The sequence below is a fragment of the Balaenoptera ricei genome, chromosome 11, assembly GCF_028023285.1.
Source record: "Balaenoptera ricei isolate mBalRic1 chromosome 11, mBalRic1.hap2, whole genome shotgun sequence".
Classification (NCBI taxonomy): domain Eukaryota; kingdom Metazoa; phylum Chordata; class Mammalia; order Artiodactyla; family Balaenopteridae; genus Balaenoptera; species Balaenoptera ricei.
Genome location: NC_082649.1, coordinates 105281841 through 105307676, shown reverse-complemented (window position 1 = coordinate 105307676; position 25836 = coordinate 105281841). Strand labels below are relative to the sequence as shown.

General features: G+C 64.2%; 1 protein-coding gene and 1 long non-coding RNA gene across 7 annotated transcripts in view; both read left to right on the top strand.

The window, feature by feature from the left end:
- The window catches only part of EEFSEC (eukaryotic elongation factor, selenocysteine-tRNA specific), a 188755-nt gene that overhangs the window by 141789 nt on the left and 21130 nt on the right, over nt 1-25836 (top strand). Inside the window, exon 7 of one of the 6 annotated variants that reach the window (XM_059940505.1) lies at nt 8158-8555. The exons of the other annotated variants lie outside the window; for them this stretch is intronic. Within the exon in view, the coding sequence (XP_059796488.1) occupies nt 8158-8330 (173 nt within the window). The 3' untranslated portion in view covers nt 8331-8555. Of the gene's footprint in view, nt 1-8157; nt 8556-25836 lie in introns of those variants that run through there. 6 annotated transcript variants of the gene reach the window in all.
- Nucleotides 24559-25831, top strand: LOC132374217 (uncharacterized). Its single transcript, XR_009505602.1, has 3 exons — nt 24559-24650; nt 24789-25041; nt 25205-25831. It is a non-coding gene; the product is annotated as an uncharacterized LOC132374217 (long non-coding RNA).

The window sequence follows — 25836 nt, the reverse complement described above, 5'->3', positions numbered from 1 at the left end:
AGAGTGTACGCGTTTAGGGACCGTTTGGAGTATTAAAATTCAGCTTCCTCATGGTGGGGCAGTGTCCTTGGGGCCACCAGGACCTGGGCCCTCCCTCGCCAGCCTCCAGGGACTGTCCGTGGAGGAGGTCCCGGCAGGAGGGGCGAGTCCTTGCAGTCCGTGGGGGCAGGTCGGGCGTCCAGGGGCAGCGTGGGCTCCTGAAGGCAGGGCCCTCACGTACCTTAGCCCCAAATCCCTCGTCCCGAGCCAGGAGGACGCCTCCGCTGGGAGCAGGCCGGCGAGGCCACCGCGTCCACACTGGGCTGTGGGCTCGGAGCTGCATCCCCGCCCGGCCAACTCTCACCGCGGCTGCTCACTGAGCTGATGCAGCAGCCACCAGGCGCTGAACGGAACCTCCGGAAGGATGGCCCCTGCCCTGCGGGGGCTCCCGTTCCAGAGACGTGTGTGTGTGCGTGCGTCCCCGGCAGGGTCAGCGCGCCGTCAGGACCCGCAGCGAGGTGACCCTCTGTGGTGCCGTCATAGAGGAGAGGTGGCCCCGTCCTCCCACCACCCGGAGGAGAGCTGGGGCTCCAGGTAATACTGAGGGCTTGAGTCACTTCCTGCCGCTAGCCTCGTGACCTTGGGTGAGTCATTCACAGCCCTGGGCCTCAGCTTCCGACTCTGGATGGTGGCACGACAGCGGGCCTTCCTCGTGTGAGGCGAGGCACGCAAAACGCTTCTCTCCTCCTTCCTGGGCTGGGCTCTGGGATCCAGGCTCTGCCCTCGGAGAGCTGTGGTCGGTTAGGGGTGAGGTCGCGGGCCAGGTCCAGGCCCGGGTGGAGGGCGCTGGAGCTCAGCCCGCTGCGTCTTGGCTGTGACCTTGCGCTCACTGCTGACGACCTCGTGCCAGCCTCCTTGTGTGCAGGGTCCCCCTGGGACACGGGGTGAGGTCGAGGGCCCTGCTGTCCTGAAGCACCGGGAGCAGTGCCTGCACATGGTTGGGGCCCCATGGACGTTAGCCGGGGTCACTGTCAGGGTCCTCGTGACTGTGGAGAGCTGGCTGTGCCCATCCTCGGGCCGTCTGCGCCAGGTGTGCCTCACAGAAGATGGTCTCTGTACTTCAGACTCCCCTGCCCCCCGCCCTCCGTGGAGTCCACCTTCAGCATCTGTGGGCGGTGTGCGAGGTCCAGCAGTCCCGTTGAGATCCAGAGCACGGAGGCACTGAGGCCTTGCCCCCGGAAGTACCTGGAGACAGTCCCCATGGGGCCGGCCCACGCTGCCCGGGCAGGGCGGCCCCAGTCGTGCCTTTGCCTTTCACCCTCTCCTCCCCACCCCTGCGCCCCGCCCGGCCCTTCAGCTGTGTACCCAGCGAGAAGCAGCAGGGTGATGGGCTGGCCAGGCCCGAGGCAGGCGGCGGGGGGCGTGGGTTTGTAAGGCCGTGGGCCTGACTAACTGTGTGACCTGGACAGTCACCTCCCGTGCCTGGAAAGGACGTCTGGAGGCTTGCAGGAGACGCTGAACGCTCCTGGCTGGGCGGCGTGTCGAGGAGAGCGCTAGCTAAGTGGTCGCGGTGACGGTGGTGGCAGGGGCGACCTGGCCAGGCCCAGGCCCCGTGCTCCAGGCCGCCTTCCCCGCCCGGAGACTTGGTCAGACCTCAGCCCGAGGGCCAGCCGGAAAGTCTCCCCCGAGCACTGCCATTCAGACAGGGCAGCGCCGGCCTCGGGTCGCGGTCAGCAGGGTCCCACCCTGCCCGGCCAGCCCTCACTCCTGGGGCACTTAGCCCCTCCCCTCCGAGCAGTCGCCACCCCCGGGGCCGTCTGCTCGCACCTGCCCAGCGTCCAGGTCCCCACGTGCCGAGGGAGGCCTCCAGATCCGGGGGCCAGAGCGTTCTGCCTCCCCCACTGCCTGGCTTGGCTGTCAGCTCTGGGAGGGTGATGGGAGCCAGGCAGACAGGTGGGCGGCTCTGATTCCCGCGACGTGGGTGCTGCCGGGGCCCCGCCCCGGCAGATGAGACAGGGCAGATGTGCCAGGTGGCCAGGGGCCCCCTTCCCGGAAATGCTGGCATGGCTGCAGGCTGCACCCCGTCTCCTGGGGATGCAGGTTCTGGGCGTGGGACAGTGTAGAGGGCCTCAGTGGCCCTGGAGGAGGGAGGCCTGGAAGGCTTCAGAGGAGCCAGAGCCAAACGCTAAGCTCTGCTGAGACGCAAGCAGGGGTGGGGTCTGCCAGGTAGACAGGCATCATGGACACCTCAGGCTGAGGGGGCACCGGTGCAGAGCCAGGGCGGGGCGGGGGGCGCCTTTGCGGGGGCGAGTGGGTGAGTGAGGAAGCACGGGGTGTGCCGGAGGCACTCGGCGAGGGCCTGGTTAGAGGAATTTGGACACCTGCCTGAGGAATGGCTGGAGGTTTCTGAGCCGCAAGGGATGATCAGGTCTTTGTTCTGGAAGGATCTCTGGCAGCCGACCCAAGGGCAGATCAGAAGAGAGAGCTGGCAAGAGGGCCTGGAGGGTCCTGCCAGGAGGCCAGTCCAGGGCCTGCTCCTGCGGGGCCTGGGGGGTGCCGCACCCCGGGAGCAGCCCTGGGTGAGAGGTGGTGAGCTCTGGCTGCCCCAAGCACCCGCCCCGGTGGCCCCGCCCCCCCAGCCACCCGAGGGGGTGTGGCCCCAGCCCGAGTGGGTGTCACGCTTGCCCTGGGCCGAGGGGCAGCGGGAGCTGACGCTGGATGGTGTGGGGCTCGTCACAACCCCCAGCAGCCCCGCACCAGCTGCACCCCTTCCAAGTGAATACAGGCTCTCCTGTGCCCGGGCCGTCACCCTGTAGGTGAGCCTCTGTCTGATTCTCAAGACCAAGTCATTTCCTATTTCAGAATCGTTTTGTTTCTTGCCTTAAAACAAAATCCTTCCTTCCGCACAACGCCCTGGTTTTCACTCCCCGCATGCCCCCAGTCTCCAAAGCCTTGGCTGCCTTATAATTTCAATTTACATGGTGTGGGAAAGATTTCTGCAAAGGGCCCTTTTTTGTTTTTGAAGAATTCATCATTGCTGCTAAGAAGCTTAATATAAATTAAAGGAGGAATTAGGCAACATTAAGACATCAAAATGGGGGTGCGGGCGCCCACCGCCGCGTCTCCGCCCATCAAAGGGGCCGCGTGGAGCCCGCGGAGTGTGCGCTGGAGGCCTCAGACGGGGCCAGCTCCAAGGAAGGGCCTGTCTGTCGCCCGCCTCTCCTAATTCCCTTTGTTGCGGGGACAGCGGAGCACTCGTCTGATAAAAACTTAATCACCTTATCTTTTTAAAGCAAATTGCATCTTTGTTTACATATGGGATCCATAGCAGGAAGAGAAAAGAGGGAAAACCTGGCAGCCGGCCGCCCCCAGCCAGCCATGCTCAAGGCTCCCGAGGATGAGCACGAAAAACCAGGCCTGCAAAGCCATGGCAGGGGTTCCAAAGCTGCCGTCACCCCAAAAGACCCCAAAGTTCAGGGGGTTCAGCAGGAAGGGAGCCGACTGGTGCCCCGGCTGCCTGAGGGGCCAGTCCTCGCGCCAGCTCTGGTCGCCAGCCCGGCTCTCCCTAACCCGCTAGGCCTGCCCCGCACCGCACTCGCCTCTGGGCGTTTCGCTGAAAACCAGGCTGCCTGTCCTCCTTGGGCCTCTCCGCCCTGCCAGCTCCATCAGAGCCAAGCTCAGCCCAGGCCCAGTTTGAGGGACCTCAGGCACACTGCCCCCAGGGCGGGCATCCAGTCCAGAGTCGGCTCTGGCTGAATTCAAGGCCCTTCATGACCATCCAGCCCCCAGCCCAGCTGCTGGCTGTGCCCCTCTGAGCTCCTCAGCCACCCATCATCCCCGGGATGCTGACCCCCCAAAGGGCCCCCCTGTGCCCCGGCTCCCTCCCCGCCCTGCATTTCTGCTCTCTCCAAAGCTGCTTGCTGCGGGAGGGGGTGTGCTAGAATGGCTGGAGCTGGCACAGCTCTGAGGGGCCACCGAGGGGGCCAGTGACCCCAAGCTGCCTGCAGGGCTCAGTTCCCCCTGGAGGGTGCAAGCCGCCCACCAGCGTGGAGACGGCTCTTCCAGTCGGGCCCCCAACATGAAAGCGACGCCAGCAGTTGGAGGCAATTTGCCGGCTTTGATGGCCGTGTCAGGGCGGCACCCAAGGCCAGGGCTTGGGAAACAGCGCGCTGCCCGCATTCTTCCCTGATTACCCGAGCCCGAGCCAGGGCCCAGCAGCCTCCAGCCCATTGTGCCTTTGTGTGGAGCTGGCGCTCGGTGAGAAAGGCCAGCCCGGCCCTGGGAGAGTGTCCCCAAGGGAAGCCATGGGTAGCAGCGTCACCCCCAGGGTCACGCCAGCCCTCCCCACCACATCCCGGGGTCTGGGCTGGTCGGGGGGTGGAGCGGGGCCGCTGGGCTCCAAGAATCCTGAGGGTTAGGGAGAAAAAGCCGGGACGCCTGTGAGCCCCGTGGGATCACAGGGACAGCGTGAACTTGAAACCTGCAGCAACTCTACCCTCATGCCCACCCCACCAGGCTCCAGGTCACGTGGGGCAGGGGGCCTGCTCTCTAGGCCCAGCTTCTCCCTGGGCCGCTGGCGTGCAGACGGGTTTTCCTGGTCCTGGAGGCACAGCTCTGCCGGTGCGTTTCCCTTGCTCGCCCTGCACACCCGCGCGAGACCCCACTCTGTGTGTCTTCGTCCAGCAAGTCCTCCCTGTACCCGCAGGCCAGGCCCTGTGCCCGGGTCCTAACTCCCACACAGGCCGCTGGGGACAGACACAAAGCAAAACTCCTGCTAAATGGGGCTCCAGGAGGGATCCCGCCGGCCGGGGCAGGGGTGGGGAAGCCTTCCTGTGGGGCAGCGGCTGAGTAGGAGTTGGCCAGACAGAGAGGGCAGAGGAGAGTGTTCCAGGTAAACGGGGCAGGTTCAAAGGCGCTGCTTTATGTCTGCTGGCTGGAGCAGGGAGCCCATGATGTGGCAGAGGATACAGGGAGCCACCCGCTGGGTGACACTCAGGACCTTGGATGCCAAGTAAGAGGAGAGACTCTGTCCCGTGGGTGGACCCAAGCCGGGACAGCCACACGTGCCTCAGCGCGGCCCCTCTGCCCCTGGGGGTGGGACTAGGGAGGAGACCGGCACGGTGGTCCCCCAGGGCAGCGCCACGGAGGCCTCCTGTGCGGGGCCGGGCGGCAGGGACGCAGAGCAGGGATGCTTGATGCAGCAGCGGCGGCAGAATCCGTGGCCTCCCTGGGGGTGAGCAAGGGCCTGAGACCCTCCCTGTCTGGGCTCCCACGAGCCCAGCACACGGGGCGCCTCGTGGACACGGTTACCCCAGAGCCCCGGCCCTGCAGCCCCACCAGCACACGGCCATACGTGCCCTCTGTCCTCGAGCACCATGCTCACCCCACCCAGGACGCGGCGCCCGGACTCTCTGCCTGCAGACCCTCACCCGGCATCGCCGTGTGGCCGGCCCCTCATCTCCAGCCCCAGGTCCCCCCGGTCCCGCCCCGGTTCTTCCTGGAGAAGCTAGCCCTCGGCGTCATTTCCCTGGTGGCCCTGGTGGCTGTCTGCCTACCTTGCTGCCTTGTTTACTGCCTGCCCGTTCTCGAGCCAAACTCCGGTGGGCAGGCCCACCATCGTCTCCCAGGCCTGGAGAATTCTGTGAAGGTTTTCAGGCAATGACCACCCGACACCCTGACCTGCCCTCACTTCACACCACTTGCCACTTGGCTGAGGGGAAAGGCCACCACAAAACAAGGTGGCTCCCAGTGGCATTGCCACGAATCCCCGCAGCCTGGCTCCCCCAGCAGACGGTCTCGGCTGGTCGGCATTCAGGCCACCCCATAACGGAGCAGAGGGAAACAAGGCTGGCCATCTCAGAAAAGCAATTAAATGGCCTCGTCTTCGCCAGCGCCAGATAGATTTTCCAGCTCTGCCTGCTTTGGGCAGCGCGAGGTATGCGCTCTGTGTAACGAGAGCCATCGCGGGCGAGATGGGCCGCCGATTGGGCCACGCCTGTCTCCCCAGCCCGGCGCAGACGCCGGGGAGCCCCGCGCCTCTTCAGCCATCAGACCTCCTGGCACCAGAGGGAGACGGGCTGCCCGTGCCATTTGTCAGGGTCTGGTGCCAGCCGCCTTCTTGCAGAAGGAAGGCCGGGGAGTCAGAGACGTACCTGCAGGACTGGCACTTGCCCGAGGGCTGCCCCGGGGCCTTTCCCACGCCCCACGCCCGACCCCAGCGGCGCGCAGACCAGCTGGGCGTGGGGCCTGCGATCTGACACCAGGCTGCCCAGCAGGAGGGCGGCTCCCCTTGGCCCCAGCATCCTGGAGCCCCATCAGCCGAGAGCCCCGCCTCCCCAGGGAACGCAGGCTTTGAGGTGGGCGGTGGAGAGGGAGACCCAGTCCCTCGTGCAGCGAGCAGGGCCGTCCCCGCTGACTCTACGCTTGTCCCTTGAACCAGCCGCCTGGTCACCTTTCTAAACGTCCAGGAGCTGCAGGGCCAATACCCAGTGCTCTCCCAGTCTTGCTTCCTCTGCAGAGCCACTTTCCAGAGCCTGCTTCGGGTGGACGCCCCGAGTGATGGGCTGGGTGGCAGCAGCCCACGTTTGCCACCAGATGTGGCCCAGAGTTCAAATCCTGGCTCTTCCCAACTGACTGTGGGGCCTCACATGAGGCACTGCCCTCCTCAGGGCTCCGTTCTCCGCAAGTGCGTGGAGGGCCCGGGGGACGGGACGGCCAGGGTCCTCCCTGCACTGAAGCGCGACGTGAGCTTCCACTGGCTCCTCTTCTCGGGAGCAAGCCAGCGCCCGGGCGAGGCTGGGCCGGGGAGGACACCCCTCACGTGCCGGCAGAGGCATAGTAGGTGCACCGGGTGTGCAGGGGGGCATCCGCCGCCTCGTGCCCATCTCGACTTCCCGCCAGCTCTGGACACCCAGCCGTGAGGTCTGCTGGCCAGCGGAGCCCCTGTGTGTGGATTAGAAGTGAGTGCCCTCTCTGGGGACACAGCGGCCTGCCAGGACCCTCGTTTGGCGAGAGACTGTGGGCTGGTGCCCCTCACCAGGGTGTGGAGTCTGCACACCTTCCTGCCCCGTCCAGGCTCACCCTCACCTCAGCCCTGCCAGCTTGCGCCCAGCAGCGTCGTGGGACTCACAGAGGGGGAGCGGCTTGTTCTGGGGTGCCCGCTGGTGCAGAGCTGGTCTGGGGCCTGCCCAGAGCCTCGGCCCATATGCTCGGGGTAGCCAAGTAGTCTCTCCCTGGCCGGCAGCCCACGGAGAGACTGCCTCGTGCTGCCCCCAAGCAGACACCTTGTAAAGACAAGCCCCAGAGAAAGGGGCACAGCAGCCTGGTGTTGGAGGAGGGGAAGGGTGTCCCAGGCAGAAGGAACAGCATAGGCAGAGGGGAGCCCAGGAACGGTCGTGGGTTCCTCAAGGCTGCCGGGAAAGCACGAAAGCAGTGGATGATGGGGCTGGAAAGGTCGGGTGGGCGTTAGGGTGTCAACAGGAAGCAGATTTCTGCTCAGTCGTTCGGCTGGAGGGAGTGGACAGAGGGTCTGTACCGAGGCGTGGGTGCTTAAAGGAGCCAGTGAGCCTGGGGTTAGGGGGACAGCGTCTGCCAGCGCCCACGGAGGAGGACCCCAACAGGAGCTCTGGCCAAAGAGAGTGGGACCATCACCCGACTTCTCCCTCTCTCCGCTCTCCGATCCACTGAGGTCCTTTGGCAGAACCGTGATGCCGTCTGCAGAGGTCACCGCCCAGGCACACAGCAGGGCAGGGAGAGCATCTGCAGGGGCAGTTGGAGAGTGCCAAGCCCGCAGGGCCTCAAATGCCAAGTCTCAGGGTAGAGACTTAGCATGAATGCGCCGGGAACAGCGGGACCGCTTAGAGCACCGAGTGCGGGGCGGCCCACAGGGGCCTGAGTGCAGGGTGGGTGGGCAGGCAGGGGACTGGGAGAGCCAGGTGGGAGCCATGCTGAGCTCCAAGCCAGCCGGGCTGGTGGCGTGGACCAGCGCGGTGAGGGGGCCGGAATGCTGGTTGGGGAGGCAGGGGGGGCGAGCCCAGGGTGGCACTGGGGTCCTGGCTCCGCCACGGAGGGTGTAGGGGCGTTGCTGAGTCGTGGGGCAGGATGGAGCTGGGCCAGCATGCGTGCCGTCTGGGGTGGCGGGTGGCAGAGTGACAGGCTCTTCCTCTGTGCCTCGCGCAGGTGGCCTCAGCCCCGAGTCCAAGAAGATCTTGACGCCCGCCCTCAAGAAGCGGGGCCGCGCCGGCCGAGGGGAGGAGGCGGAGCAGCCAGAGCCCGTCCAGCACGTGGCTCTCAGCTTGTCTTTCAAGCGCTACGTCTTCGACACCCACAAGCGCATGGTCCAGTCTCCCTGAGTGCCCGCCGGCCGCCCCGGGGCACCTTGCCCAGGCCCAGGGGCCACAGTGCCACATGTGCCTCCACCTCCAGGCTCTCCCCGGAGCCCCCGCACCCCCCGCCAGGGGACAGCCCTGTGCAGGAATGGGCTTCGGCTCCACGGCTGGTGGCCAGTGTCTCCCAGGCTGCCCGGCTGGCGGCCAGCGCTTGCCAGCTGCAAATAAATGTCCCGTGGTGCCCGCCCATTCTGCTGGTCCTTCTGTGATTTCATGGGGGTCCCCCCAACCCTCCCGGATCTGCTCCCAGGGGCAGTGTCGGGAATTGCCAGGGCTCCTGCCGAGAGCAGGGCTAGGGGAGGGACCCACTGGACTGAGGGGATCCACAAAGTGTCAGGCCCTTAGGTCAGGCTCGGTGGCCCCTCGGGTCTCCTGGGCCTTGAGAGAGTCCGGGAGTCCTTGGGCAGCCGAGTCCAGGAAGAGCGCCCAGGGGTGTCTGGGAGCAGCGGGTGCCAGGCCAGTGCTTCGGGGCAGAAGGCAGGCTGGGGGGTTTGGCCCTGTGTCCCAACACCAGGAGCCCCCAGGCCTTGTGCTGAGCCCCTGCAGCTGGCCCTCTCTAGAGCCCAGCAAGCCCCACCCTGGCTCCTCTGCCCCCTGTACCTCAAGCCACCCCACCCTGCAGCCCGACCTGGCCATACTCAGAAAAGGGTGAAGTGGCAGAGCTGACGGACTGAGGGAGTATCAGAGCTTTTAAAGACATCTGCAGGATGAACACATTTTCCAGAGTCCCTTTATTTGATCTCCAGGTGGACGCAGAGGCCTCCCTTTTACCCTGGTAATCGGTGCGTTATGCTTTAATTTGCAAAAATGGCATTAAAAATATTAACAGGGATGGGTCATAATCAGATGACTCGGGCCTGGTAAGCCCTGGAGCCAAGGGCCCCGGGCAGGGAAGGGCGCTGTGGACCCGCCGGGCCTGTGCGCGGTGGCCATGCTGGGCAGCGGGCAGCCCTAATCCAGCACCAGCATGGGTGCCGGCAACAGTGGTGGCAGCCAACCCACGGCAGCCCTCACAGGGTCCCAGCCGTCAGGCCAGGCAGCCATCAGGGCGGCAGCTGAGGGCTGGGTGGGCAGGGGGAGTCCAGGCCCGGCCCCCACCCCCCCGAGCTGGGAATAGGGCGGGGGCAGCTGGCGCTGCTGCAGCACCGTCAGGAAGCTCCCCTGGGCACCGTCCCCGACACCCCGCCATGGGCCAGGCTCCGGGCCCCACTCTCGTTTAGCCCCACCCCTGCCCTGCACCCCATCTCACCAGGGAGGCGGTGCCACCTGGCTGAGGCCACCGTAGCTCACAGGGTGGGCCCCCAGCAAGGACTTCAGGCAGAGGCCCCGCCCCCAACCCAGTCCAGTCCAAGGGGAGCAGGAAGGGCCTTCATGAGCACCTGCTGGTACCAGGCCCCGGGCTGGCCACTCCCGTGGGTACTCGGCCCTTCGGAGGGGACCCTGGCAGGGCTGGGGGCTCCCAGGACTCACCCCTCAGGTGAGGAAACCGTCCATCGTACTCCTCAGTGTGTGGGGAGCTAGGCGGGCACCACTGGGACCTCCAGCCAGGCCGAGTCCTCCCCGACGGAGGGCTGTGAGGCTGACCTCTCCCTCCAGGCCCCCTGGGGGGCCCTGCCCTGCCTGCACAGGCCGTGACCGCGAGCACATCGCTGTCTAGCGCCACGTGAGGGGTCACGTGACCCAGCGGGGCGAGGGGTCCTCCGTGAGCAGGTGCTAGTTCTGGGGGCAGATCCCTGGGAGAGAGGGGCCCCGAGCCACTGCTGGGCGTCACATCCTGGCTGCCCACTGGCCAGCTGTGTGCCCTCGGGCAAGTCCCGACCTCTGCCTGGGTCCCTGGGTGCAGCAGGAGAGTCAGAGCAGCAGCTGGCCTCCGTGTCCCTGCAGCTGTAGGAGGGGGACCAGTAGACGTTGTCTCCCCACTGGGAGACTGGGGGCCTGAGCACCCCTCAGCAGTGGTGTGGGCAGCCCAGAGCCAGCACTGCCCCCAATCAGCCACTTCTCCAGGACCTCTGAGGGTGCCCACATCTCGCCTGCGGACAGCACCCCTCGGAGCCCCGGGAAGCAGCCGGGCTCAGGCCGAGGGAACTAAGGCCCGGGGAGGAGGGGGCAGCTGAGCCGCGGGGCAGGGAGCGGCCGCCAGGGTGCAGTGAGCCTGCCCGCGTGGCCAGCGGCCCAGGAGGGGACGCTATCGGGCCTGGCATCGGTCGAAACCCGAGCACCCCAGCTGCGTCGGCCGGGCGCAGCCTTTGAAGGGGGAGCGCGGCGGGCAGACAGGCTGGGGGCCGGCGCCCGGTGCTCTCCGGAGCAGTGTCCCCTTTCCCTTGGCTCCAGGCACCCCCAGGCCTTCCACGTTTCGTGGAAGAGAGGGCTACGGCCTGCGGAGCTCACTGCGGCACCATCACACACATAAAGTCGCAGAATATGCTCACCCACCCGCAGGGGTGGCCGGTGGGGCGGCCCCGGGGCCCAGCCGTTGCCTCAGGTGGAGCTGGGATTTGAACCCGGGTTCTGGACACCTCCAGGGCCCCCCTCGCCCCAGTTCCTCGGCTGCGCCCTCGGAAAGAGCTGCCCTCTGGGGCCCTGCTGTGGGCTGAGGGCCGGGGTGGGGGCCGCCCTGCCCGCCTGCCCACCCAGAATGAAGTCGTGGGCAGGCGCCCTGCCACGGACTGGGGCAGGAGGGGCGGCCGTGATCGTCAGGCCCGGCTGGCGGGGCTAATGCACCAGCAACGAGATAAGGCTTATCTGGAAACGTCTCTGGAATTGAGACTCTGATGGAAACAGGCTTCTGGGTTAATATACTTCTGACAGATAAAGTGGGAAGCCCTGGGGGCCCGGGGCAGGAGAAGGGGCAGCTCCTGTTCTCCCAGGCCTCCTACCCTGGCCGGCGTGTGTGCACATGTGTCTGTGTCTGGGTGTGCACACGGACCTTGGTCTCCGGGTGTGTGTGTCTCATTTGCGGAGGCTTTGTCAGGCTGGGTGTCTGGTGAAGAGGTGGGTGTCAGGTCCAGTGTGCACAGGGTGGGTACACACATTTGTCCAGGGCCAGTGTGTCCCTTGGCGCTCTTCCCCAGGACCTGGTGGGGTGGGAGTGGGGCTCACCACCCCCATTCCGCAGACCCAGAGCTTCCTTGAGGTGGCCCAGGACCCTCTCAGTGCCAGCTCACCCTCAGGTGATCCAGGCCTCAGGCCTCCCCAGCCTCCTCACGGGGCATAGAATTTCCAGGTTTCCTTTGGGGGGCTAAGGCCAGTCCTGGCCATGGCCCCCCAGCTCCAAGTTCAGCCGTGTCTGTCCCCCATGGCCATGACTAGGGTGAGGAAGCGTCTCACTAAGGGGCCACCTGGGCAAGGTCTTGAGGAGAGGGTAGGAGTTTGGCGGGGGCGGGGGGGGGGGGGATGCTTCGGCAGAGGGGACGGCAGGAGTGAGGGCCCTGGTGGGAGTGCGGAGTCGGGGGGCCCGCGAGAGGAGGGACGAGGTCGCGGCTCCCCAGTCTCCCTCCAGCCCCGGCTGGGCCTCCAGGGGCCCCCGCACTGGCAGGTCTGATTAAAAAGCGTAATTAGTGCCTGGCTGATAACAGAGTCGAGCCATTAATTCGGCAGCTCGGCCGGTGCCAGGGCTTGACTGCGGGGAGGCAGCCAGGCAGCGGGGATGCTGGGGATGGGGCGCGGTGCTCCCGGGGGGCAGTTGACCCCGACCCTGGGCTCGCGGGGTCTGCTGCGGGAGCACCGTTCCCTCTGCTGAGGGCCTGTGGCAGGGCGGGGAGGCAGTGGGGGCCGCCGTGGAGGGAGGCTGGGCCGAGAAGAGGCCTGGAAGGGCCTTGAAGGGCAGAGGCAGGGAGAGTGTGTTCGATCAGCGTTCGAGACCCCCCCCCTGCCCCGACTTCCGACCAGCACTGGACACTCCTGGCCGAATCCCAGGGCCTCCCGGGGGGCGGGGACCTCGTGGGCTGGAGGAGGACTCCAGGGTTGGCCGGTGATGGGCCAGCGGGAGCCAAGCAGAGGAGACCGAGCAGGCTGAGGCCTGGGGGGAAGAAGAGGACGTTTGGGAGGTTTGGGGCTTCGGCGCAGGGGGTGGACCTTGGTGGCAGGGGCAGAGTTCGGAAGAAGCCCAGAGCTGGTCATTCAGCATTTACCAAGCACCTCCCGTGTGCTGGACGCGGCGGGGGGCGGGCAGCCCTGGACCCCCCACCCAGGCCAGCAGGTCAGAGGTCGTGCACCCACGAGGTATTGCTCAACCCCCCACTGTTATCACCGGGTCCGGTGGGGAGACGGTGCAGCTGAGAGAAACGGCCACTTCCTGCGGCCACAGCTGGGCTCCAGATAAAGGCCCACTGGGAGCCCCGGCCAACCTGGGGAGGGCCAGCCACCCGCCTCGCCCCTCAAGGGACACCCCCCAGACTCAGCCTCCAGACTTCCCGCACAGTCACCGCCAGACAGGGCGGGCGTCCAGCTGCTGAGTGCCGGGCCGGGGCCTCCGCTCCCCTCCCCAGGGTGGGCCCACCGAGCCCCGCCGAGTCAGGCAGGTGACCAGCGCGGCGCCTTTGTCTGGGCACTGCTGTCACAGCAGCATTCACTGGGCCCACCGGGGCCCTCGGAGGGGCCGCGTAGCTGGGGGAGGCTGGGGGCCGGGGCCCCGCCCGCTCTGCCTCTGCCTCCGGGTCTTCGCGTCCATCTCTCACTCGTCCTGCACAAATGACCTTGGCTCCAGGCCCAGTTCAGTCCTCCCACCTGCCGCACCCTGAGGCGTGGCCCTTGCTTGTGCTGCCAGCCAAGGGGGGCAGGTCGGAGGGGCAGCTGGGCGGCACGGGGTCTGTGGGCCTCGTCGCCCGCAAAGGGCGCCCGTGGCGTCCGGTTGGCTCCCCCTCCCACCCTCCTCCCTGCACGGTCCTCCCTGGCGCCTGCCACCCCCCCAGGTATGATCACACCCTCTCAACCCCCCCTGCAGTCTCTGGGGGCCTGTCCTTGCGCCGCCTGAGGGCCCGGAAAGGTGGGGGTGGAGCCGGCAGGATGCAGGAACCGGGCCTTCCCTGCAGCTCCAGGCAGCCCTTGGAAGCCCAGATTTCCCAAGGCTTCCAAAGCTGGGCCACAGAGCCAGGTCCTGACCCGTCCTGGGCCCTCCCAGTTCCTGCCCCTCTCAGCCAGTTCCTTACCCTGTCCCTAGACTGTCAGCACCACCACCACCCCGAGCCTGACCAGCACCCCACGTACACCCTTATCACGAGGGTCCTGCTCAGATACCCGTGGCGAGGGCCTGCTGGGGGCACAGGCCGGCGGGAAGGAGCGTGAGGCAGGTGGCCAGCGAGGAGGGGCCGTAGCCAAGGCCAGGGGAGGGGGACGCAACGTGGCCTCTTGCCTTGGCACTGGGAGGCACACGAGGCAGCGGGAGGGAGGGGACCCAGGACACCTGGCGAGCCTCCCCGCGGTCACACGTCGGCTGCGAGGTGGGAGCTCCGCGGCGGGTGCGGGTGTGGGACACCTTGATGAGCTCGCTGGGCCTCCCGAGCCCAACCCCGCAGTCCCTGGGAGACGCGGGACCCGGGGCTCGGGGCGGTGTGGGCTGGAGACCGGAGCGCATGAGACCAAGCTGGAGAGAAGGAAAATCAGGGCGTGCTCTGCGGGCCCCGGGCAGGAGAGGAAGTGCGAGCCGGGGACGATGGACATGGCTTGAGATGCTCAGCCCAGGGCAGGGTCCAGCGGAAGTGGGCCGGGCACCTCTGGGTGGCAGGCAGGTGTGGGCAGGCTGTTGTGTAACAGGTGTGGGGTGAGATGAAGCAATTTGCTCCCTAATCAGACGTGGCGCCGGACAACAGGGGACGCTGGCCTCCAATCGGCAGCATCTCTCTGCTTCTCAGCATTCAGGGGTCGAGGGGAACGCACCCGCCCCCCACCCAAGCCCTCAGCGGTCACCTGCCTGACTCCGTGGGGCTCAGTGGGCCCACTCTGGGGAGGGTGTGGGAGTGCAGGTCAGGGGAGCAGAGGGAAACTGAGGCAGGAGGGCGGGGTTGGTCCTCTGCCCCAGCCCCCCAGCACGGGGAACCCTGTGGGGCAGGTCCCGGCGCAGAGCTGGCCCGGGGAACAGGGGGTCTGGGTGCGTGTGGACATGCAGGCAGGCCACGGCCGCCCCTACCCTGTGGACAGCCGGGTGGGCTGCTGATAAGGAGGAGCAGTTGTCAGTCACAGGGCGCCACTGATAAGACAGACAAGCATCTCCCGGTGGCCGGAAGGTGGTGGGAGGAGACCCAGTCCCGGGGGTGCCCCCATCGCGGGTGGAAACACTGAGGCTGTCGGTTCCGGGCAGGGCGCCCCCCAGCCGCCCGGGCCGGAAGCCTCTCCAGGGCCTCTGGGCAGCTGCCATACACAGCGAAGCCAGGGGGCCAGGGCCTGGCCAGGGACGGCCAGCCTGAGGTCACCTGCAGGCCTGCGTGTAGGGTGGCAGATGACTCCCGAGAAGACCCTGGGGGCAGGGAGGAGCCAATAACTCACCCCCTCAGCCCCAGCCTTGAAGCTGCAGCTCGGAGGCCAGAGAGGTTGCAGGCGGAGGTTCCTTGGGGCTCGTCAGAGCTGGGGTGCCTGCCTGAGCCCTGTGCTGTGGGGAGTGGCCAGAGCCAGAGCCAGGGACAGCGAGAGACAGGCAGAGACATACAGCGGGAGAGAAAGAGCGAGACAGATGCCCAGAGAGACGGAGAAAGAAGTAGAGAGAGAGATAGGGGGACCCCGAGAGCTGAGTGCACCCAGGGGAGGGCCCCAGAGATGGGGAGGAGAGAGACGGTCCCTGGGGCCGGCCCCACTCTGATTGGCCAGGACTGACTGCAATTAAAGCCCATAATTGATTCCCTGGGATGACGAGGATCATTTCCATGCAGAGAATTAAGGTTTTCTTCCAAGATGGAAATAAAGATTAATTTGCAATTTCCTTCCTCACCGCACACAAGAGAGCAGCCCCTGCTGGGAAGAGGGCTCAACCTGGCAGGTGGGCTGGGGGGGATGGTGGCGCGAGATGGGGCAGCCTCCAGGCCTGGGCGCACGGCCTCCCTGGGAGAGGGCAGCCTCTGGGGGCTCCAGGACCCCTGTGTGCCCATCACTGGCCCAGAGGGGCCCAGCCTGTCCCCCTCGGGCTCCTGGCTCTGTGTTGGTGCCCCTTTCAGAGCGCTCCCGCTGTCCTGCTCCGTACCCTTGGAGGGTGAGGCTTACGACTCACAGCGCCCTCGTGTCGTCTGAGGCCCGGACAGCCACGGTAGATGAGGCAGGAGAGTCCCCGAGGGGAGCGGTGGGAAGGCCCGACTCCCTTTTCCCCGTGGGTCTTTCTTCAGCCCCAGCCTCCCCCCCAGGCACAGCTAATGGCGCCCCACCTGGAACTCACCCAGGGCTTCCCTGGAGGGAAACACGCTGGAGCCCAGGAGGTGTCCCCTCCTCTTTGGCCTGGTCCCCACGGCCCCGCGACCCTGCACCCTTCACTGGGGGCACCCCAAGCTCAGGCACACATGCAGAAAGTGACAGCCCTGGGGCCTGTCCAGGCCCAGCCACCGAGGGCCGCCCCTCGGAGAGGTCTGCCGAGTCCCGGGAGGCCAGAGGGGGCCACCCACGCCCGTGTCCCCGGGGGCCAGCGTCGCATCCTCAGACTCGCCCCCGGCAGGGCACACCGTGCGGCCACGTCACCTCGTCCACCCGCTCCAGGCCCACACCCCGCTGAGGCCCAGGCACAGGGAGGGGAATCAGGCCGCTCTTCTGGCCCGTACAACCTCTGAGCAAGCACAGCTGGGGCCACTTGCTGCCGCGGGGGGACAGCGGTCCGAGCACAGGACGGGGGGTGCCGGCTGTCCCACCGGTGGTCTTCCGAAACCCTGTCTACACTCCCTGAGTGCTCCGGGGCTGTGTTCTGCGTGACCTCTGGGCAGGGCCTCCAGGATCGCCGAGAATTTGAACTTGGGCTCTCGGCCGGGTGCAGCCTGAGACCCGCCGCACGGCACTCCCGCCTCTGCTCCCTGCCCGCCCTGCCTGGTCCGCGGGGGGCCGCACAGCCCAGGGTCGTGAACGGCCTGGAGCTGGCCGCCATGCCTTATGCCAGCCTTTCCTGACGGCCGCCTCTGGGTGACCTACGACCTCGCCCGGCACACGGGCGGTGGGGAGTGGGGGGAGTAGGTTTATGAGCAGAGGGGCTGGCGCAGTCCTCCACGGCCTGGTGGCCTTGGCCTAGGTCACCATCGCCACGGGACTGAGCGCCGGCTGCCCCCCAGAGCCCCGACCGCTCCTCCCCGGCCCACCTGCGACACCACGTGCTCCAGAGCAGGGACTTCGTCTGGCCTGTGTGCCCGGTCCACCTGGGGCCGGGCGGGCTCGCCCCCCGCCCCCCCTCCACTGCTGCCGCATCCGCCAAATCCAGCCTCTGCCTACATACCTCCAGGCACGGGGACGTCCCTCCACACTACCCCGGCCGAATGACAGCTGAGACCAGCAGCAACTCTGGGCCAGCCACCAGGACAGCCCAGCACAGCGCAGGCCGTCTCTGCGGGTGCTCTGGTGGGTCCCAGGTCTGCCCTCTGCACCTGCAGCTCCTCTGTCCCCAGGGCTCTCCTCCAAGGCGGCATCCCCTGACCAGGACCTCCGAGAAGCTGGGCCCAGAGCCTCGGTTCCCTGCCCTGGCCCTGGGCCCTGAAATGCCCCGGCTGCTGGTGGCTGCTGCATCTTGCTCATTAGTTCATTGATTCCTTTGACCAAGATTGGACCAAAGTTTCCTGCACACTTGCCAGGGCCTTGGGGCGGCTTGGAACAGCCTGTCCCCTGATGAGGGGTGCCTAGGAGGGCGGGGACAGTTGCCGCCCTGGCCACCATGTCTGGGAATCATAGGCTGGCCTCTATCCTGGGAGAGTCAGCGTCCAGATGCTTCCTGCAGGTTCCACAGACCACCAGCACCTAGTGGTCATGTAACCAAGTGTCTGGTTCCCAGACCTCACCTCTCTCAGCAGCCCTGGGATCCAATGAGGCCTGGAGCAAGTGTCTCACCCTCTCTGTGCCACAGCAAAATAAAATGACTATTAGGACCTGCCTTGCTGGAAAGTGGTATGAATGAAAGGGGCACACAGCAGATGCCCACTAAATGCTCTGTGGCAGCCACCTGGGAGAAGCGTTGGGGTGTTTCCTAAAAAGTGAAACAGAGTTATTGCCCAAAAGTGGAAACAACGCTAATGTTTATCAGCTGATGAACAGATAAAAAGTGGTGGGCGCACCCACACACTACCTGGAATATTATTCCGTGGAATATTTAAATGAAATATTATTCAGTGATAATATAATAATAATAAAAAGGGATGCAGTACCGATGCTTGCTACATGGATGAACCTTGAAAACATTGTGCTGAGTAGAAAAAGCCAGATGCAAAGGATGCCGTATTGTATGGTTCCACGTGTATGAACTACACAGAAGAGGCAAATCCACAGAGACACAAGGGAGACTGGTGGTTTCCTAGGGCTGGGAGATGAGAGGAAGAGGGTGGCGGTCAGGAGGTGGAGGGATTCTTTTTGGGGTAATGAAAATGATCTAAAATTGATCGTGGTGATGGATGTACAGCTCTGTGAATATACTAAAGCCATTGAATTATACACTTTAAATGAGTGAATTGTGTGGTGTGTGTTATATCACAATAAAGCTGTGAAAAAAAACTAAGCAATGAAGTTACCATATGACCCAGTAATTCCACTCCTAGGTCTTTACCCAAGAGAACTGAAAACATACGTCCACACAAAAGCTTGCACACGAATGTTCAGAGCAGCATGAGTTGGGACAGTCAAAAAGTGGAGAGGACCCGAATGCCCATCAACTGATGAATGGATAAATGAAATGCGGTCCTACCATGCAAAGGACTATGCATAGCCAACAAAAGGATGAAATGCGGATACGGATTCAACATGGATGAACCTCGGAAACATTATGTTCAGTGAAAGAAGCCAGATAGCAAAGTCATAGATGGTAAAATTCCATCTACAAAAGTGTCCAGGATAGGTAAATCCATAATTGTAGAGAGTACCTCTGTGGTTGCCAGGGGCGGGGGGGACCTAGTGGGATGGCACTGACTGCTAGTTGGCTGTGGCTCCCTTTTTGGGGACAAAATGTTCTAAACTTAGATTGTGGTAATGGTTGCACCACTTTGTAAATATGCTAAAACCACTGAATTGTACACTTTAAGCGGGGAGCTTTATGGCATGTAAATTGTATCTCAATAAAATTGTTTAACAAATGAATGAGGCTCCAAGACTGTCCTCACCACCTCACAGCCAATCCTGGGTGGCAGCCCCGCACCGTTTGGTTCTGGCCAGAGCCTTGCCTGCTGGGGAGACAGCGCCCACGCCCCCGGAGCTAAGGGGCAGAGTGAGCTTGGAACTGTGGCAGAGGGTGAGCGACACCCAGAAACACCCGCACAGCCTGACTCCTGGTCCCGGCCGCCCTCTGTGCCCACCCGCGGTGGCTCTCAGCCCCCAGGGCTGCAGGAGAGGCTGGTGGGATTCTGCAGTGGGAATCCTGCTGTTCTTGTCTTAAATCATTTTAGTATTTGTCATGTTTATTAAGGAAATAGTTCAAACATGTGAAAAATGCACAGAGCACAACACAATGAACTCCTGCCAACACCAGCGAGGGAAACAAGGAGAGGGGGAAGCTGCTGGAACTCTCCAGGCTCTGCAGCTGAGCCTCTGCACACCCCCTGCCCGCCCTGCTCAGGAGGCGGGGGGCCGGCCCCCCCTTTGCTTTCCCGGGTTGGGGGATCAAAGCTCGCCATTGGGACCAGAAAGCAGTAGGGACTGAGTCGATCTGAGACTGTGAAAGTCTACAGCTCTATTTTTAAAAATCATTGTTTGCTGCATAAAGAAAAAATTACCCTTTCATATGTACAGTTTTGCTAGTTTTGAAAAACACATTCAGTCACAATACAGAAAAGTTGTCCCCCTCCAGATCCTTCATGCGCCCGTGGCACCCCTCCTGGCAGTCACCGGTCTGTTTTCTGTCCCTATAGTTGTGTGTCATCTAGAATGTCACGTGTCACATGGCGACATTTACATCTCTGGGTCCACCCGCATCCAGCATCTGGACGGTGGTTCCCTTTGCTGCTGGTACATTCTTCTGCATGAATGTTCACCAGCTGGGGGACAGTTGGGGGGTTTCCAGCGTGGGGCAGTTGTGAATAATGCCGCTACAAACACTCATTGATGAATTTTTGTGTGGACCTAAGCTTGATTTCTCTTGGGTTAGCACCTGGTTGTGGAATGTTGGGCTGTGTGGTAAGCGGCGTCTAACTTCCCTGGTGACGACCAAGCTGCGTCCCCTCCTGACATGGCTTTCTTGCTCTTTCCGTCAGGCACCTACGTAGGGCCAGGCACTGTGCCGGGTCAGGGATGGCCGTGGCCAAGACCGGCAAGGCCCTGCCCTCCCAATGGGGGAGGCAGACAAGAAACAAGAAGACTTCAGGAACACGCAGGCTCGCGCTGGGTGGTGACACAGGCTCTGAGGGTGACAAGGAGGGGATGGGCAGCGAGGTCCTCCCTCACGAGGGGAGCCGTCCGAGCCTAGATCTGGGGGACTGAGCAGGTACAAAGGCCCTGAGGCAGGCGTGTCCTGTCATGGTGCTGTGACCGTGATGGATTTACTGGGCACATTCTGTGCTCAGAATGTGCTGAAAACCTCAGAGACGTCTTCCTACTTAATCCTCACACAACCCTAAACAGAGGGATTACCGTCGCGTCCCCCCCCGTCCCCCCTCCCGCTTACGGCTGTGGAATTGTGAGGATCACAGCCAAGAGGGGCAGAGCCAGGATAGGAACCCAGTGGGACCCACAGAAGCGTCTTAACACTTGGGTTCCAACCTCAGCCGGGCTCCCTCCTGCGGTCCTGCTGCGTGACCCGGGGTGGATGACCGGTCCTCTCTGAGCCTCTGCCCTCCCATCTGCCCCGCAGCCCGCAGTGGGAAATGGTACCATGGAGCCTGGGGGTGGGCAGGGGGCTGTGGCCATCTGCGGGGCGGGGACAGATCTGGCCGGGCGGGCGGGGCGAGCCGTGGGCGCTGCACTGCCGCCGGGTGCCGACAGAGGGCAGGAGCGGCCCGCGCGTCCGAGGCCAGGGAGCGCAGGCGAGTGAGGGCGCAGGGGGGGACACCCACGTCCTCGGGGCTCAGAGCTGTGAGGTCCACCTGAAACGTCCACCTGAAATGCGGCCGGTCTGGCCGGAGGTTCCTGCAGGTGCAATACACACCAACCTCCAAGGCTTAGTGTGAAAAACGAATGCAAACTACCACGGCCATCAGTTTTTACATGGATCACATGTTGAAACGACAATATTTTGGACATACCAGGTTAAATAAAATATAAAAGTTAATTTCACTTTTTGTAAACATGGGTATGTAAACTTAAAACTCTGCGCACACTGGCGTAGTTGGCTCTCGTGCTGTTTGTGCAGGACAGGGCTTGTGCCTTATGCCACGTGACCCTCATTGATCCTCCCCGTGAGGCCTGGAGTGTAACGGTCCCCATTTACAGATGGAGAAACTGAGGCAGCGAGAGGTGACACGGCGTGCTCGAGGCCAGCTGTGGGCACGCACCCCGTGCCCAGGTGCACACACGCATGTCACGTGCATGAGTACACGCGTAACAGACGGATGAACCAGCGCAAACGCACGCCGCCAACACCCCAGCCACATGTGCAGCCAGTCTCGCGACAGCCTTGCCAACACACACGTCCACACCCCGCGCACACCTGCAGGAGTGCGGCCCGTGTCCCCTGAAGGCCCAAGTGCCATCTGGACAACTTTCGGGGATCCTGCCGTTGGCCATCAGGCCCAGGATGGCCGGTGGTCTCCCTGCTCACCCAGGGCCCGGACAGGGGGGCCCGGCTGCCATTCCGTCTGTGTCTGCAAAGGCCACCCCTGCGGTGAGCGAGTGGCCTGCCACCCGGCGCTTCGGGCCCTTCCTTCTGGCCGCAGAGCATTTGCATAAAGCTCCCCAAGCCCACGGATCGCATTACATGGAGGCCTGATGATAATCTTTGTTGAAATAATATTTAACACATGCTGCACTTTTAATTAACTATCTGAATAATCTCAAATTAATACCAGAGCTTTAAAAATAAGTTTTCGTTTTCGCGTTTGGTAACATAATAGCGGCCCGGCTGGCCTGTTTCCCCTTCCTTTGATTTAATTAAAAGCCCTTTTGTGTGTCTCTTGTCACTTCAGAAACGGACAAAAGCACCCGGGTGGGCAGCCCGGGCTCCCGCCTCACGGTCCAGGGCCGGGGTCGCGGCCGCGCAAGAGCTCTGGGGTTCGGGCAGCCCCGCGGCACCATCCGGGAGGCCGCGGCGTGGCTGAGCGTCACCCATTGGCGCAGGGACACGGTGACAGACACGCACACGGGGCGGGCGGTGACCTGCTCCCACCCTTCCACGCGTGTCCCGAGCCCACTGCCCGCGCCAGCCCTGCAGGTGCACGCTCGGCCACAGCCACACGCCGCGCAGTCAGGCGGTGACCGCTCCGGCCAGTCTGGGCTGGGGGTTAACAGTTGGCGCCCTGAGTCCGGATCCGCGAAGACCACGGCAGCCAGTCCCAGTGCCATCCCCAGCCGGCAGCTGAGTGTGTGGGAGCGTCTCTCCCTGCTTTGCTGTCTCCGTCTCTGTGCCTCTGTGCCAGGCTCAATGCTTCTGGAAACAGGGCCAGGCAGGCAGCCTCCTGGGGCTGTCGCTCCTCTGCTGACCCTCTGTCCATTGTGCCCAGGGCCGCCGTCGCCTCCAGGTCTCTTCCCGGGTCCTGAGGAGCTGCAGGGGGACAGCGTTTCCTGGGGTCTCTGGCTTGCTCCCCGCTGACGGGCCTGAGCCAGGCCGAGGGAGGCCTTGCACAGGCGAGCAGCCCTGGAGAGGCCAGTGGGGATACGCAGGCCCCTGCGGAGCCTGTTTTCTGTGCGGGTCCAGGCGGGTGGGGCTCTTTCTGCTGGGTGGGCCTGAGGCCCTCAGGAGCTATGCAGAGACAGGGTGCACAGCAGACACCCACCGCCAGCCAAGCCTGGACTCTCGGGAGGGGGCCGCGGAGATGCTTTCGGTTCTGGGGCTGAAGGTCGGACGTGGCTCCCACGTGGAGAGTGGTGGCTGGGCGCGGAGTCTGTGTGTCCCTCTAAGCCCGTCTGAAAGCTGGGGGCCCAGGACAGCTTCCGAGGCTGCCGCCGGGGGTGCAAGTGGCCACATCTCCACACACGCAGCCTACGCATCCCATCAGCAAGCAACGGAGGTTTGGATGTGAGTTGAATGAGCCTTTGGCGTCCTGCCTCCCCACGGCCGTGACCATGAGAGGGTCCCTGCCCTCACCAGTCCCCCAGTCCGGTGGGAGGACAGTCACGTGGGTGCAGAACGCGGTGCTGAAGTGGGAGCTGCGAGGCCGGGCTGCAGCCTTGAGGTAGAGGACGAGGTGGGTGGGGACCAGCGCTCGGGCTCTGGGCCCTGCCCTGCCGGGGGCCTCATCGGTGGCATGGTCAGAGGAGAGGCTCCTGGGGCTGCAGTGCCCGACGCCAGGGTCCAGCCGTCCTCCCCGGGCGCTGGCCCCGGGACCTGGAGCATGACCGGCAGGGCCGGGCCTGGGAACCGACTGCCCTGGGGTACAGCTCCCCTCCCCCACACCAGCCCGTCCCTTCTGGCTCAGGCTGACCTGCCCGCCCCGGTCAGCGGGGGCCCCAGCAGACTCCTGCCTCGAGGGCTACCTGGAGGGGCGGGCAGGCCGGCTCCGACCCACTTCACCTTGGCCGGTGAGGACCGGCCAGGCCACTCCAGGCACCTGGACCCCACCGTCACACACACTCACACGTGTCCACTCACACACATTCACACATGTGGTTCCGAGTCACCCAAGACCACACACAAGTGAGCACACAGGCTCCCAGATGGCCAGCTGGCCCGCAGGGGAGGATTGATCGTCATGGCCTGGGCTCCAGGCGTCCATCCACACACGGGGTGGGGGCACTGTTGTCCTGAGCACCTACTGTGTGCTGGCGGCTGTGTGTGAGCCCAGGAACTGGCACAAGTCTCAAGTCCCACAGGGGTCCTGGTTCACAGAGCGGGTAACGGGCTCAGAGAGGCGAGTGAAGTTGCTCAAGGTCACACAGGGAGAAGCGGCTAGAGCCAGGCCTGATCTCGAGCCTACACACCAGTCAGCCCACCACTGGCCCTTCTACTCCTGAAGGCTCCCCGGCGACACGGCCTGACCAGGAGCGAGGCTGGTGGGCGGGCAGGGGCCGAGCTGCATCTGGAACCCCAGGAGGCGACCCTGGTGCTGACCCAGAAGACTCGGGGCCCCGCGTCCATGGCGAGAGCCTGGGGAGCTGGGGGCAAAGTGAGAGAGGGTCCCCCAAGCCCCTCAAGGTGGTCACAGAACCAGAAACCACTGAGGCCCGTCCCGCGAGCAAGGGGCCCGCGACCTCGTGCCACCCAACCTGTGAGCTCCTGCCGAGAGCGGCAGGGCACAAATGTGACCACAAGGCGCCCGGGAAGGGCCCAGAACCAGCGGCGCTAAAGGAGAACCCCTCATTCATTCATTCATTCGGTCCATCAACAGGTGCCCGCAGGGGTGGGTGCTGTCCTTCCTGCACAGGCGTGGCAAGGCTGACCCGGGCCTGCCATTCTGCTGGGGAAGAGGGACAGCATGCACCAGAGATGGATGAAGTGATTTCAGATAATGATCATTAGCCAGCGTAATCAGGGAGGGCTTCTCTGAGGACGGGACCTTTGGGCTAAGACCTGCCTGAGTGACAAGGAGGAGGCAGCCAGGCAGAGAATCGCGGGGCAGGATTCCAGGCAGAGTGACCCGGAAGGGCAGAGGCCCAGAGGAGCGAAAGCTCGCAGGACAGGGGCCTGGGCGGGAAGCAGCCTGATGGAGCCTAGGCAAGTGGGGTCGCCCACACCCTGTCTGAGGGGCGACTGCTGCCCAGCTCCAGCCCATGGTCGCCTGTGGGACTGAGCACCCAGTGTGGCCAGAGGTTCCGATTCTCCAAGAAAAGCTGGCGGTCTGCGTTTTTGCACAAAACCTCTTGATTTTTTAAATGGCCACAACCGATTCAACTTTTTCTGAAACTGTTCAAGCCACAGAAGATCTTTCTGGGGGCCAAAAGCAGCGTATGGGCCTCTAGTTTGAGACCTCGCTAGGAACTGAGTCGTGCCTCCCAGGCTTCCTAGTCCGGAGACCCTGGGCAGGTTGCTTGCTCTTCCTGTGCTTCAGTGCTTTCGCCTGTGAAGCGGAGGCGACAGGGCCTACGTTGCAGGGCTGCTGTGCAGGCGTAAGTGCTTTAAGTTATTCATTCATTCAGCAAATGTTTACTGAACACCTCTGTGTAGCAGAGTCAATGCTAGGTTTGCGGGTCGTAACAGCGGGCGAAAGAGACAGTCTCTGCCTTGGTGCCTCTTACCGTCCACAGGGGACAGAAAATGAGCAAGTAAGTGAGTGAGTGCCGCATAGGAATGTCACGTGGCCAGGAGGACCGAGAGGGGGCCCGGAAGACTTGACGTTGTAGACGGGGTGGCCAAGGAGGGCCTCACTGAAGAGGGGGCATCGGCGTAAAGGCCTGAAGGATGTGAGGGTGTGAGGCACACAGATATCGAGTGAAGTGATCGAAGCAGGACCAACAGCCAGTGCAAAGGCCCTGAAGGCCTGGCTGCTCTAGGAGACAGGTATGGCTGAAGTGGAGAGATTCGGGCCAGGGAGGGGGGTGAGGCGGGGCTGGAAGGAGATGAGGTGGGCCTCTGGGGCTGTGAGGGCTTCAGCTTTTCCCCTGAGTAGGGTGAGAGCCAAGGGAGGGTGCGGAGGCCTGAGGTCTGCCTTTGGTTTCCACAGGATCCTTCTGGCGGCCGCTGGGGCAGAGGCGGGGAGCACAGGACGGAGGCTACTGCAGCCGTCCAGGCAAGAGGGCGTGGGGGCTGGACCAGGGGCAGCAGTGGGGCTGGAAGCAGTTGGCTCTCTTCTGGATAGACTTCAAAGGTCCACCCAGCACAGAGAGATGTCAGAAAGACGCCTAGGTTTGGTCGAGGCACCTGGAAGACGGGAGGATGGGGAGGTGGAGAAAGCTGGGTCAGGGCAGATGTGGACCTGGGGGGCTGCGCAGTGAAAGCAGCTGAGGAGGAGGCTGGGAGCAGAGGCCCATGGGGGACACGGCGCAGGCACCCCGTTGGGGATGCATGAGTGGGAGGGGGCAAGTGTAGATGGCCGTGAGGACAGCGGCAGCCCGTGGTGCGCAGCCAGCTAGGACGGACGGATGCTGACATCATTTGTCAACTCGGGGTCCAGGGGAGGGGCCTGGACGCAGCTCCGGAACGCGGGCCGGGGAGGCGACGCCGGGGGAGCCTGGGCGGCTGGGGGCCGCAGCCCTCCCCTCCCCCTCGCCACCTGCGGGGTCGGTCAGACCCGGCCTTTGTCCCGCGCCGAAGCCCCGCCGCCCCGCGCCGCGCCCCCCGAGCAAACACAGCTGA